General features: G+C 36.5%; 2 protein-coding genes across 2 annotated transcripts; both read right to left on the bottom strand.

Moving 5' to 3' along the window:
* Positions 1 to 1502: 1502 nt before the first annotated feature.
* On the bottom strand, positions 1503 to 3268 carry LOC117335845 (type-1B angiotensin II receptor-like). The gene has a single exon (XM_033896088.1). The coding sequence runs from the start codon at positions 3076 to 3078 to the stop codon at positions 1795 to 1797; it is 1284 nt and encodes a 427-aa protein (XP_033751979.1). The 5' UTR covers positions 3079 to 3268; the 3' UTR covers positions 1503 to 1794.
* Positions 3269 to 6221: 2953 nt separating this feature from the next.
* Positions 6222 to 9415, bottom strand: LOC117336817 (tyramine receptor 1-like). The gene has a single exon (XM_033897471.1). It carries the CDS (start codon positions 9095 to 9097, stop codon positions 7694 to 7696), a length of 1404 nt encoding a protein of 467 aa, XP_033753362.1. The 5' UTR covers positions 9098 to 9415; the 3' UTR covers positions 6222 to 7693.
* Between the last annotated feature and the right edge of the window lie 6049 nt (positions 9416 to 15464).

Below are 15464 nucleotides of genomic sequence, written 5' to 3'. Positions count from 1 at the left end.
AACTTCTTCTCAAGTTCCACTATCACTTGCCTGAAATGAGATGGTCCTGACTGAGTGTTATATATTAGGGTCGATTCGAAATCCAAAATGGCTGACATGGCTGCCATCTTGAAAAACACATTTTAAACTTCTCTGTTTTCACTGGTGCCATATAGAGCTGAAATTTGGTAGAAATGTTAAGGAAGGAGAGTACAAAAAGTGTGGTTATTTTCTGGCCTTATAAAATATTTACAAAAAAATATTGATGGGAGCCACAGCGCCGATATTTACAAAAAAATATTTATGGGAGCCACAGCGCCATTTTATAAATGATTGCAAAATCATGGTTTTCTTGAACAACACATATTACAAATTCCTCAGGTTCCAACAGTAGAATTCATTACCTGAAATGATCCTGAGATAGTCTTGACCAAGTGTTTTTATTTCTTAGGTTGATTCAAAATTTGAGATGGCTGCCATGTCTGCTTTCTTGAAAAAAATATTTCAAACTTCTACGGTTCCACTGGTACCATTGAGCTGATATTTGGTAGGAATGTTGAGGAAGGTGAGTCAAGAAAGTGTTGTTATTTTTTGCTCTTATAAAACTTTGACATGGCAGCCACGGTGGCCATTTCGTAACATGATTGAACAATCGTGGTTTTCTTGAACAACACCTATTTCAAACTTCTTCTCAAGTTCTACAAGTGGGATTCAGCTTAAACTTACCAGAAAGGATCCTGAGATGGTCGATCTGAAAATCCAGGATGGCAGCCATCTTGAAAAAAACACATTTTGAATTTCCTCTGTTCCACTAGTGTCATTCAGTTGGAAATTGGGGAGCTTGTTAAGGAAGGGGAAACAACAGAGTGTCGTTATATTTCGGTCAGGTTAAAGCTTTGACATGGCAGTCGCGGCAGCCATTTTAAAAAAAAATGATTGCGAAATCAAGGTTTTTCTGAACAACACAACACCTATTTAAAACTATTCAATCTCTATCAATAACATTCAACTCCAATTTGGTTATACAATGATCTTGAGATGGTCCTGACGAAACGTCATTTTTTCGATCGTTCCGAAATCCAAGATGGTCACCATGGGTAAAAGTACCACTAAACTTGCTACTAAGTATGTATACACTGTACTACAATGCACAATTATAGTACAAGTGTCTTCAAAGTCAGGTGACCCTTAAGGCCCATGGGCCTTTTGTTCTTCAAGTACAGTAGGTTTTTCGGTTTGACCGTTCAGATTTTTAGCCTGCCGTATCAAATCAAACCATTTGTGTTCCGCCCGGCTGGCCGTGGGAATGACAGGTTTTTGCCCCCGCCACTCTCCATAAGATGGATACCAGTTCATGAGATAGCGAAATTTAATGTGAACGTAACCCATGGAGTATCGATCAGAATACTAATGCCAAGAAGAAAATTCGATCGTGGATTTTGGCATTATTTATTAAATGTTTGACATGTACATCGTGGTGTATTTTCAAAATGAAAAAAAAAAAAAAAAAAACCCACAAGAAAACAGCATTGTACGGAAGCTGTGAGGGGGCCTTTTGACTTTTTGCGCACATGCCAAAAATTGCTTCTTTTCCCGCGATGTTCACTCCATAATGCAAAGCCGAAAGTCAATCGTCAAAATATTCCCTCATGGCTTCCGTAGTAATTGATTCGATAGCAGGCATATATAAAGTCTGCAATAAAGTCCAATATCACGCCTCTGTCACCAACGCCAATAAGTTTCTTGAATGCAATCTACCATAAATAATCCCTGTTTGAGTTTTGTTGGAACAAAGAGATAATTAGCCGGTCTCCATTAACACCCAAACGCCGTTTTGAAAAGCTTCTTGCAACTCCGTCGAAACTTTGGATCAAGGAAGCCGTATATGAATGGATTTGCGACATTGTTGATGAAAATGGAACGTATGACAATTGGCAACAAAGCTGACGCGATTGGCCCAGGTTCAGCTACGAATTCTCTCTTCAATGACGTCACAAGAGACAACAACAAGTAGGGGAGGTAACTCAGGAAAAACACCAAACTTATTGTAAACGTTATTTTCGTTATTTTAGCAGTGCCTTTGTTTGATGTTTGAGTTGAGAAAATTCCATTTCCCTTTCTGTTTGATGTGACGGAATCGTGACCGACTTGTTTGTCATTTCCATTTGCAGGCAGTGAAACGTTCATACATATCGTTCTGACTGTTGCTGAACCTTCCAAATTTGGTTTTTCGAAGTTTGTGGTGCCGTCCTGTTGCAAAAATTCCAAATTTGTGGTCATATGTTCAACTTTGATATCATTTTCGCCGTCTTGAATTTCCCTTTTTGCTTTATCTGGTATACGGCATGGTTTGGAAACTGTTGGCAAAGGCACGGCGAACTTACTCCGGAATTTGTTCTGCTTGTAGATTTGTTTAGCGATCAAGGAATACAATATTACGAGAGATGCAAATACGCCTATAACAATGAGGAAAAGGCACGCGTCCAGAGCGAGCGGGAAATCACTATGGACAAAGGAATCGTCAAGAGAACAGTCGGACCCGGTCAGATTGTCCCCCAACCTCACGTGTCTTATCCCAGTGGTGATAAAATTCGCAGAAGATAATATAAGAGAAAACGCTATGATACACAAACACGAAAGTCTGCACATGCGCGTCGTCATTTGTGATCGTAAAGGGTGACAGATTCGTCTGTGCCTTTCGATAGACATACACAAGATTGTAAATATAGAGGCACACGTCAGAAATATATTGTTAGCTCTAAATAATTTACAGGCAATAGCGGCGTAAAACATGTATTGAAATCTCATCTCCGTAATCTCAAAAGGGAGCGCGATAATGCTCACCGACAAGTCCAGGGCCGCCAGAACGAGGATGAAGGTTCTATGCGTAGATCTCGTGAAGTCTCGTAAGTACACGACGAGAACAAGGAGATTTCCAGGGATACCAAGCGCCATGAGAACGGCTAGATATATGACTGGTGCCAGGCGGCGGTGGAACTCCGCATCATTCAGTTGTTGTATCGTTAAACTGGTAATGGCCGTGGTGTTAGTCAAACCAACAAAAACGTTCAGCCCCATACCAGTCGTAATTTCAGTCATGGAGATTTTCGACTCCTCTCAGATGGCATAAAGCTGTTCTACTGCTTTCAAAGTTGTAAAGACAAATAATGTGCCAAATATTGAAATCGTTTACGATATCTTTGCAGAGTTTCGTTAATTCGAATCCCAAAGCTGCGGATATTCCACTTTAATTGTTTAGTCCAGACGTGTTTCCTGATTTCTGTTTCAGATTTCGTTTTAGAACACCTTCAGTCTGGTAGGAAAGAATTACATCCTAGCAGACACACACATTCGCGTAACCCTGATGGTTTCAATATAGAACACTTGTATGTTAACAGCAATATATTGTGGACTCTCCATGGGAAAACCCAGTGGTATCACCACTAGGCCTAATTACTGTTACTCACATGAGTGACGTCACATTATATTTCATTGTTATCATGCAATGGTATCAAAAATGTTTACATGGAAAACAATTACGTTGATTCCGGTAACCGCCACAAGACGATACCTAGGCGTGTTCTTAAGTACATAATTATTTACTTTAGCTTCCAAAAGTTTACATTCGCCTTTCAGAATGGTCATGACTCATTCGGAATTCCACGGCGAGAGTAGCACCGACTCTTGGAGATGCTATTGTATACCAGAAGTGACGTAGATTTCCATTGTCTGTTTGAATTACTGTATTGATTCTACATCAATCCCCGAGGAGTCGTCTAATGGTGTACATTCGCTTAGGGTTGCTAGCTCGAGTTCCGTTCTTTAAAAGGTTATATATGATAGAACCATTTGTCGATGTTGACAAACCCTTCCTGCTTTTTAACTGACACTCTGCGTCACTCTGTTTTCTGTGTCACTGTAATGTTTTTATTCCAGTACTGGACATTCCACACTGGTCCGTGTAACACTTAACAATTCAAAATTCTAAAATGTTTAGAATTTTAGTTTTTAAAATTTTTGACCAAAAATCTAAATTTTCAACTTTCAAAACTGTTTTGTGTCTTTAGATTTTTTAGTTTTTAACCAAAATTCTAAAATTTCAAAACTGTTTTGAGTTTTTAGATTTTGAGGTTTTTGACTAAAAACCTGAAATATCCAATTCGTTTCGCCCTGACGGGCCTCTAACTATGCATTATCTTGGCTATTCCAAAGTTTGAGGTGTTTTTCATACTTCGACTTGACTATTACATAGGTTTATTGTTCAACTATTCCACTGTTCAAGGTAAAAAATTACCTGTTACACTCGGAGACCTATTCACTTTGTTAACCTCACTTAAAAACATCCATCATGCTTAGCATGAAATCTGTGAATGTTTCACAGGTACTCTATATGGTGCTACTATCGAAACATTTGCTCAGTTCATATTTCACTGTTCAACATGGAGGACTGTGCACAGAACTGTCGTGAATTTCTCCTCACACAAACAAAAACTAATATTGATTTTGATCTCAAAAGTCATCTCCTTTTGGATATATATCATGTGCAATCGATTTAGTACAGGAAAATAATCAAGCAATGCAGGAAACAGAGCATAAATTGAAGAACCTACATAACCGCCAGTTTCAGAAATGCCGTGGAAAACATGGCAGTCAGTTATTTGAGGCCTGGGAGACTGATAGAAACAAAAAGGCTATAAACCGTGTTTATATGAAAAAAAGGGAAAATGTTATGTTTTCTGACAAAGGTCTTGATTCCTATTTAGGAAGATTAAAAACAGAAATAGACTAAACGATGGAACAGAATATCAAGGGAATATATATACTTTATCAAATAATTTCTGGAATTCAGTGGTATTTTCGTGAAATGTGTCGATACTACACTGTAAGATGGAAATTTTAGCCAGACAAAACTGTCACGCTGCTGTGAGTTCTTTTGGAGAGAAAGTGTTCTGGCTTTGGGATTTTGAATTAATCATTTGTGAACAATGTTGACACCAGAAACCGATGAGATACGCTTACATCTGAAGTCAACAACAGGAACCGAGGAGACGCAGGAATATCTGGAGTCAACATCAAGAACCAAGGAGACACAATGACATCTGGAGTCAACACCAGTAACCGAGGAGACACAATGACATCTGGAGTCAACATCAGGAACAGAGGAGACACAATGACATCTGGAGTCAACATCAGGAACAGAGGAGACACAATGACATCTGAAGTCAACACCAGGAACAGAGGAGACACAAGGGCGTATGGAGTCAACACCAAGAACCAAGGAGACACAATGACATCTGGAGTCAACACCAGGAACCGAGGAGACACAAGAATATCTGGAATCAACACCAGGGACCGAGGAGACTCAAAAATATCTGGAGTCAACACCAGGAACCGAGGAGACACAGTGACATCTGGAGTCAACACCAGGGACCGAGGAGACACAAGGATATCTTGAGTCAACACCAGGAGCCAAGGAGACACAAGGACTTCTGGAGTCAACACCAGAAACAGAGGAGACACAAAGACATCTGGAGTCAACACCAGGAACCGAGGAGACACAATGACATCTGGAGTCAACAACAGGAACCGAGGAGACACAAGGACTCTTTAGTCAACACCAGGAACCGAGGAGACACAAAAACATCTGGGGGATATTTAGGATGACAACACCAGTAACCGAGAAGACCAGGAAGATAAAGTTCAAGTGATCGTTTAACATTACGTACGACACTTAGAATATCTACTGAATTGTCGTATCACTTACACTTTTAAGTGTTCATACAATGTATGTCGTACACTTATCTATTTAGCCAGGGTCATATGAAGACAACACTCAAAGATGATTGGTCCACTCAGGGACAATCCTGCTGTAATCTAATGACATACTGTTGACTGGTCTGAATCATGTATCTTATACGAAGTGGTGGCGGAAGGCCAACATAAGTGCCTGTGATGACGTCACTGATGGACTTCAGACCAGACCTTTATACGTATACATTTTATGTAGCTGGCCTGATTGTACTTGCTACACATACTACAATTCAAATTTGTTTAAAGATGCTGACGACAGCTTTGTGATAAAACACTCCGCAGCTACCAGTAGCTGCCAAAGATAACTACCACTGCGTAATGTAATTAGTAGTCACATGACCCAAATAATGAGATCCAAACGTCATCTACACGTAAACTGATGACGTATTGTACGTATAGAAGAAATGAAATGAAAGTGGAAAACAAAAGTATTTCAATAACAAAAGAAGCAAACTTTAATAAGCACTTATTCACAGTATAGTTTTTATCATAAAAAGCCCCAACAAATTAATCAAATGAGGTTCTTAAAACAATTAATTCCTATACATGTATATATCTATATGTTCACTTGTGAAAAATATCACTTTTTTTCATTGTTTGACCAATCAAAGCACTGCAAACAAATGACAATGGGAGAACCTGAAAGCTGCCCCGATATAATTTAATTGCTATTTAATGTAATAAACAGAATATCCTACAGTATCTTGAACAGTACTGCCAAATATATTTCACTCGTGTGACTAACATTTTGATATTTTTCACTCGTACTTCGTTGAGATAGGCTTAATTTAATATGGATTGTAACAGAGACATATATAGATATATATGTCTCTGATTGTAGCAGTTTACTTTTTCTTCAAAAGTGCCTAAAGCATTAGTATGGCTTAACATCGTCGTTTAATTCTTTTCTTTGTTACGTAGATAATGTTGGTTAAAGCTAAAATCGAAGTGCTTACGCGGTTTTATTTGTATCAAAGCAAACAGCTGCAATCCATTAGCATATCCCAATAGCAAAACAATACATTGATTGGCATAGTGTCTTGTCGTAATCAATATCACATGGAAGCTTGATATCGCGAAGTCTGGGTCCAGTAGAAGCTTACGATATAATCTGGATCTATCATTGAACGATCGTTTCTTCTACCAGATGTTTCATACTATTGTTGATTTTTCTGTCTCCTCCGGAGTTTTGTAATTACAAAGTACGTATTCGTATCCCCGGGTTATTTGAAACAAACATTTTGATGTGAATTTTTGTTACGACATATTTATACAGTATATCCTGCAACTGCCACCGCATTGTCGGAATACACCCACCATATATATTTTTGCTGCATACGACAGTGACGGAAAACAGCTGTATTTTGGAATCTTAGCACGTGCGTCGATTCGATTATCCTATTTTCAAGTGAAACAACGTTCAAAAGGCGAACATATTTGGATTATTATTGATACCGTTTCACTTCAAAATGATTATTTTTGATGACTGTTGCAGGATAAATAGAATACATGGTCAATGTCTTAAAATATAAGCTGTATTTTTGGCTCGGTACAGAAAGACAAAAGTGGATCGCCAAGGCTCTCCACTTTTGTCTTTCTTTACCCTCGCCAAAATACAGCTTGTATTTTAAGACACTGACCTTGCATTCTCTATATATACACAAAAATAAAAGAGAATATAACGGATGGACACATGTATATAGGTTAATCCGAGATTGGATTTCACCATTTCCAATAGAACAATACAAATATAAATCCCATGTTTTATCCCGGCATCTCCAAGATGAAAAATACAATGGTACGGAAGACATGCGTTGTTCCTGTTATAATTCCAATAATTTTACGTCAATTTTACAACTATGTTGTCCATCAGTATTTCCACTAGGTAAATTGAATGTGTTATTCATCGCATACGCAACACCATTTTGAAGAATTCCTTACAACTCTCTCTAAATTTTGGATCAAGGAAGCCGTAGATGAGAGGGTTAGCGACATTGTTAATGAAAATAGATCGTGTGACAATAGGAAGTAAGGCCGATACGATTGGTCCTGGTTTGGCGACAAATCCACCCTTCACCGCCGTCATCAACGAGAGCACCAGGTGGGGGAGATAACTCAGGATGAACACAAGACTTATCGTGAAGCTGATTCTAGTTATCTTCGCTGTTCTTTTTCTATCAGCATTTGATATCGTCGTCTTTGTCTTTATCGACCGATCCCTGTTTCTTCCCGAAGTCCCACTGGAAGAGTTCTTTCCTGCAGATTTAGCAACTTCCGGTTGTGCTACAGATGGCTTTACTTCAGTTTTCACCACTTCCGGTTGAGTGTTGTCGTTTGAGGAATTCAGTTTTGTATCAGAATGTATTTCTTCCTGCTTTTCCGGTGACACTGTCATGGCAAGATTTACTTGTTCCAGACCAACTTCATTACCGTTGTTTTCGCTTTTCTTGCTTCCAGACTTGGAAATAGACGACGTTTGCGTTAGCGAACTGCTGTATGAGGAAGTTTGGAAGCCTTCGCGGAACTTGCTATGTTTATAAATCTTTCTGGCGATGAGGGAGTAGACGACGATGAGAAAGACGATGACTATGAGAAAAATAATGAACAATACACCTCCGTAAACAATTGGATATATCGTCTTTGCAAACTGGTCTGAGAGCGAACAGTCAGAACCAGTGACGTTGGCGTTTTGTTTGAACGTTACAATTCTGATACCGCTAATGGCTAAGTTCGGCCCCGAAAATATAAGGGCTACGATCAGGGCTCCTAAACAGTAGAACAAACTCACGCGCGGGGTCATCTGCTGGCGTAAAGGTCGACACACTCGTCTGTACCGATCGATCGACATACAGAATATAGTAAAAATCGAGCCAAGAGATAAAAAGTTGTTGTTAGCTCGAAATAACTTGCATGCTATGACATTGTAGAATGTATATTGGAATCTCATTTCTATAATTTCAAACGGAAGTGACACCACGCAGACTCCAAAGTCCACTGCGGCCAACACGAGGATGAAGGTCCTATGCGTAGTCCTGGAGAAAGACCGGGAATATACGACGAGGACGAGAAGGTTTCCGGGAATTCCAATCACCATGAGAACGACGAGGTAGATGACTGGAGCCAGACGACGGTAGAACTCCTCGTCGTTCAGTTGCTGCAGTGTCAGACCGGACACGAATGACGTATTTGTGGAGTACGTCATCATTCCCGTCGTACCGTCTGCTGGCATATCTGTCGAACCATTCGCTAAATGTACCATTCTCGTCGTAACATCCACTGGCATATCCGTCGTAATATTTCCTGCCATTTTTGTCGTAATATTCGTTACGATAAATTCTTTGAAGTCCCGCTACAATTCAATTTGTGACTTTCGAGAACTTCTCCAGCATAAGCCTTCTCGCCGAACTTGGTGTAGTTATGTAAAGATAAAAAGTTAATTCAACTCCGATTGACAAAAAATCCGGCGAGTGTTAACTTGGATTTCCATGTAAAGTTTGTCTGACGAAGTATTAAAAACCCGTTAGCTCTAGTGTTTTATAAATCAGGTTCTGAGACGGCTGTTAGCGGCGATACTTTCACTAGGATAAGATAATGGAGTGTATTTTATCGGTTTTGTATCTTAATTTACATACAATTGGTCAATAGTGGAGTGTCATTCGCTACTCATTTCCGATTTTGTGTATAATTTATTCCGCAACACATCTTAACAACTGCATCCGGCTTATCACGCCAGGAGAGGGTCTACGTCATAACGTGTACAGTTAGAGAAGCAAATTGTACACTCTGAAAGCACAGGGATCTGTTACTAGTTAGCATTTATAGAAAAGAAATATTATCCTCGACTCCTACTATGTAATATGTATATCAACATTGATGTAGTAGGAGTAGAGGCTGATATTTATTTTTCTACCCATACTAACCAGAAGCAGACGCCTGTGCTGTGTGTTACAATACAATGTCGATGTTTTAAGCTTCCCTAGCTGTCTCTCAATACCTCTTATAGGTGCAAATGATTTAACAGAAAGGAAAACGTGTTAAGATTTTCTATAATCAGTAAGCGATACTTTAAAACGTGGTTTGGTTTTTAATTTGAACCTACGGGCTGACTGTTGCTTCACAAAATTACACATATTTATATACCATGCACAGAGGCACGGCGCAATAATTTTCCCCGCACGGGAATCATATAAGTTACAACTGTAAAAATAAAAGTAGGTGTTTTCTGAAAATGTGATATCATCATAGTTGAAAGGGTCACGCATAATTGAACATATGCATTTCTCAGAATGAAATTCCGAGCACTGTACTGATCAGGAACAAATTGATTTTACAGCCATTCTGTCTTCGCAGTAAGCTAGGTTTAGACACAGGCGTCTGCTTCTGATTAATATTTATACAAAAGAAATTAAAAAAAAAAAAATGAAAAAATAACCCTTACTCCAACTTTATAATCCCCCCACCCCCCATAAATACTTACCAAAACAGACGCATGTGGTTTGGTTTTTACTGCTATTAGTTCCGATTGTAGTGATTTCATTCCTCACTAGGTCATTATGACACAACTTGTATTCAAATGTCACTTTTAATTATTGGTTTTAGTGTGCAATAAATAATAGAATACTAAAATACTTTAACAATAGTAACAATAATTTTCTTCTTTTTTTTCCACTTTTGTCTAACATCGGTTTGAAATTGGTATCTAATTACTTCCGGGAAAATATTTGTTGTAACACACGTTTAACTCAAAATACGACTAGGAAGCACTAATGGAAGACACTGTATAATCTCGACTCTAGTGCAATTCACAGCTAGGTAACACAAATCACAGGTATAATGTGTAAGGTAGCATATAACCGTAACTCTAACACAAATCACAGGTATAATGTATAAGGTAGCATATAACCTTCCTTTTGTATCGTTTATATGTTGTATATATATGGTCACATAGAAATTTACAAATAAAACACAGTTTAAACTTACTCTCACACAAATCAAAGGTATAAAGTATAAGGTAATATATAACCTTAACTCTAAAACACGAAGTTCAGCACCAATCGCAGATATAATGTGTAAGGTAGTATACAGCCTTAACTCTAACAAAACAATCACAAATCACAGGTATGATGTGTAAGGTAGCATACAGCCTTAACTCTAACAAAACAATCACAAATCACAGGTATGATGTGTAAGGTAGCATACAGCCTTAACTCTAACAAAACAATTCCAAATCACAGGTATGATGTGTAAGGTCGCATACAACCCTAAATCTAAAACATCAATCACAGGTAAACTATGACAACATACACCGTTGCAGGTTGTTATTGTCAGCGTGAGACTAAAGCCACGACTGGAATGTCCTTGGTCGTAAACGAACTCGCCAGAAAATGTCAATTTTGTCAGGATTTAACAATGTATTCAGTAGGATCGAACACACCTTTACATGTCGCTAAATCACGAATAAAACATGCCATCAATATATTTATATCTAATAAGGGATTTACACTAGGATGGGGCGAGCTGGAAATTCCCAGTCAGAAAATTGAAACCCCACTTAGCATGTAAACTGGTATGAAAAAAACATATTTTTTTAAGGGATTAGATTTTGGGTATATTTTTTACTTTACAGAAAATAGCGAATAAATGGTAAAACGGCGCCTTATATGCATAACAATATATCGCCCTTAATAATATAGATATTGATATCTGAACCAAAGAGTAATTCTAACAAAAGCCCATACCCTTCACTTATCTCTAGAAAATGTCCTTACATACAACTTTAAGGCCACAGTTGTGTTTTTATCTGTTTTTTTTTTTGAAAATAAACACACAAGATATTTGTCAGTCATTTTTGCATTCTGTATTACATTTTAGTCGGTCGAGTAAAATAGTCCGCAATTTTAGGATTAAAAACAGCATTATTTTGTCAAAATAAAAGTATCTAGGCTAGCATATCTGGTCTTTCATAAAATACAAGAATACATTATAAATTTGATAATGTTAATAATTATTCCATGTTTATAATAACAATGTAGAAAAAGTGAAATAGTTCCGCGGAAGGATTTTAATCATGTATTCATACGCACTGATCAGTGTTAATCTGGTCAAATTCATGAGCAATTGAAACAGATTAATTTTGGTAGTTTCATTGAGTAGAAATTGAAATATTTTTGAATGTTTGCATACTAAATTCTGTAAACAATTTCTCAGTGTGCGTAAAAATACTTGTGATACTATGTTTTTTTTAGAGCTTGGAAGATATCCATTGACAATGTTAAAGAATTAAGATTTTTTAAGTACTGTATTGGATAGATATGATAAATAGTGATAATTGTAATTTAGACAATGTTATAAAGACATGTTAGAGCACAACGATAAATAGCTGTTAATTGTCAAGGATGAATTATTCCACACAAGATTGGATAAATTTTTTTTAGAACATCGTCAAAGGGATTGTTTTATATACATGTATGTCTTAAGAACGACATTAGTATGTAGGTTTATTCGAGAAAACAATTAGGGAAAATCCGGTTGTGAGCTTGCGATTTAAATGTAAAGAAAGGTTGTTATCAAAATATTCAGCGACGCTTGATAATTTGTACTGTTTGTAACCTAAATGATGTCGAAAATGAATTTCATTTTAATCATAAATGCCCATGTTATTTTGATATATGTAATAAGTTTTTGAAAATTTACTATTTTAAAAAAACCAAGCATGTTGAAATTGATACAGTTATTTAACGGACAAAGTACAAAAGAATTAGAAAAAAAAAGAAAAAAAAAAGAAAAGAAGAAATAAATAAATAAAAAAAATGACCCAATAAATTATAGCGGCTAATGCCAAAAGAATTTTATTAACGTAGTTATGCTCTCCGAGTATGTTATCTTGTGCGTATCTATTATTTTTCGGCATAGCCGTATAATATTCTTTTGGTCCCGGATATGACGCGACAGGTGGCGTTACTGGTCAAGATGAAGTATGTGATTGGTCAATGTAGCGGTAGATGCAAAATGCAGATACAGTGTTTGCAGTTAAAAACGAAACAAAGTTAAGATTGAATGCAAGCTGAATAAGTGGATGTATCTTTTCAAATGACACATCAATAAAATTATATTCCTAATTCAAATGCAGTCTTATTATCACCAAAAATGATTCAAACTTATATAATTTTGTTATCCGTGCTTAAACGCATTAGTTCGTTGATTTATCACACCAGCAGTTTTACATATAATAACTACCAGCATTAAAACTATGCCATTTATCTTTTTTTAAAGACATTTCTTGTTTGATATTGTCAGTGTTTTGTCAATATGTGTATTGTATATGTGTATGATACTGTTGAATCGCAAGGCTTAAGATTAATAAAGATCTTGAATAACACACGATAAAATGACTTTACAAGTGTTGACATCCGTATGTGTCACCAACACGTCAGTTAGAGTGTCTGGCTGACGGTATAAGTACTTCCTAGGTGTCCTAATAACCTTCCCTAAATTTGTCCTTAGATAGTTACATCAACGATTTTGTATGTGTGATATATTGTGTTTATATAGTATCACTGTACCATTAAGTTAGATGAGAAAAAATTGAAATCTTGAAAATCTTTAAATGTGTAAGTAAACATGTATGGTCCATTTCATGTAAACATATTTTTCTTTTGTTGTCTTTTTTGTTCTTTTTGTTTTTTAAAAGGGATCTCGGGATCGCCTGTATTAATCTTCCTATCATGGATTTACTATTTTTATTTTTTTAGTTATTACCACACAGTTGACAAATTCAAATTAATCTTATTCTCTTTTCACATACAGTACTTACATGATGTATAGAGGTAACATATTTACAATATAATACATGTATATACAATTTAAGTAGTGTTCGTAGTTGATACATGGCACTGTTTCACAACAAAACATTTTCATTTTTATCAAGGAGGACAGATCATGTTATTAATCAGTCTGACAAAAGTACACATTTTTATTAGTTTTCTAACATTAGTTATATTCAAGAAATCAGTGTTGTTGCTTCTGCCGATCATATAACCAAATGTACCTATTAAGTACTTGAAATGGGAATGAGGAAGTAGTATTTGTGGTTATATACCCCATGACGGCTCCACCTATGCTTCACAGGAGGACTTCAGTTGGAATGATCTAACTACTAGTATTATAAAATCACGGCGTTGTCCTTAATGGTGATTTCAACGCAAAAGCAGAAAAATAATACATATTATATGACATTGAAAACAAATACATAACATGAATGTCCCTCTGAAACGGACTAAATAACTTATATATTGTAAATCGACATGTTATTGAATGTCCCTTTGAAACGGACTAAATAATTTATATATTTCAAATGGACATGTTAGTGAATGTCCCTTTGAAACGGACTAAATAATTTATATAAATGAATGTCCCTCTGAAACGGACTAAATAATTTATGTATTGTAAATGGACATGTAGGAAATGACAAATCTATAAGTAAGAAAAACACACAGTTAGACCATAATTGATTATTTTTGGTCGTATGATGATTTACCTCCCTTTACAGAGTTTAATGTATTGGACTTAGGGGCCGCCGTGGCCGAGTGGTTAAGGTGACCCGACACTTTAATCACTAGCCCTCCACCTCTGGGTTGCGAGTTCGAAACCTACGTGGGGCAGTTGCCAGATACTGACTGTAGGCCGGTGGTTTTTCTCCGGGTACTCCGGCTTTCCTCCACCTCCAAAACATGGCACGTCCTTAAATGACCCTGGCTGTTAATAGGACGTTAAACAAAAACAAACAAACAAACAACAATTATTGAACTTAGCTCCGCTGGTATCTGATGTACATCGTTGGTAACACTTTAGTACGGACGGTATATCACCAAATAATATAATGTAAATGTAAAAAGACCGAACACCTGGCTTCATGGCTTTGTTTTGGAGAAATAGTTCGCTCTTTTAACTGAAAAATGCTTTAGATGAAATGTTTATCAATGCTAATCTCTTATATCACATGAATCCATTAAAAAGTAGCAAAGGAAACATTTGTCACTAGAACAAGTGGTCCTATACATAAGACATAATTGTTTTTTTTAGAAAATATCTACAAAATAAAGGAATTCCATTAAAAATAATACAAAAAAACCCTATTACATGGTATGAAATAAAAATTTGATGAAAAAAGAAAAGAAAAGTGAAAGCTGTAAAAAGAGTTGTATCGATGTTTTAAACAATACAATTAAAACATGCATAATGAAATCAGAAATGCCTCAAAATATGACCCGAACTCATTTTGGAAAATAATTAACAAAACTGTGTTCAGCAATAAAAGTGAAAATCTCAATTCAGGTGATACAGATGAGGATATTGACTGACTTACCTGAGATCGATGAAAATGTATATGTAGTGATAAACTTGATAAGAGAGAAGAAGTAATATATGTATTCAGACTTAATATTAAAGCCGGAGGCTGTGATAACATCATAAATAAATACCTAAAAATGTACATTGTTTGTCTTAGTTATTTAACGTTAGACTATTTAATGATGTATTAGACATAGTAATTGTTTCAGAACAATGGAAAATGGGTATAAATAACTCCAATCTAATTAAAACTAGACTTGCCACTTCTCTACGATACTCTACGATACACACTTGCATTGAAGTGTATCGTAAAGCATTGAAGAGGA

The sequence above is a fragment of the Pecten maximus genome, chromosome 10 (genome assembly GCF_902652985.1).
Source record: "Pecten maximus chromosome 10, xPecMax1.1, whole genome shotgun sequence".
Classification (NCBI taxonomy): Eukaryota; Metazoa; Mollusca; class Bivalvia; order Pectinida; family Pectinidae; genus Pecten; species Pecten maximus.
The sequence above is the reverse complement of the archived record's forward strand: the minus strand, read 5'-3'. Positions and strand labels throughout refer to the sequence as shown.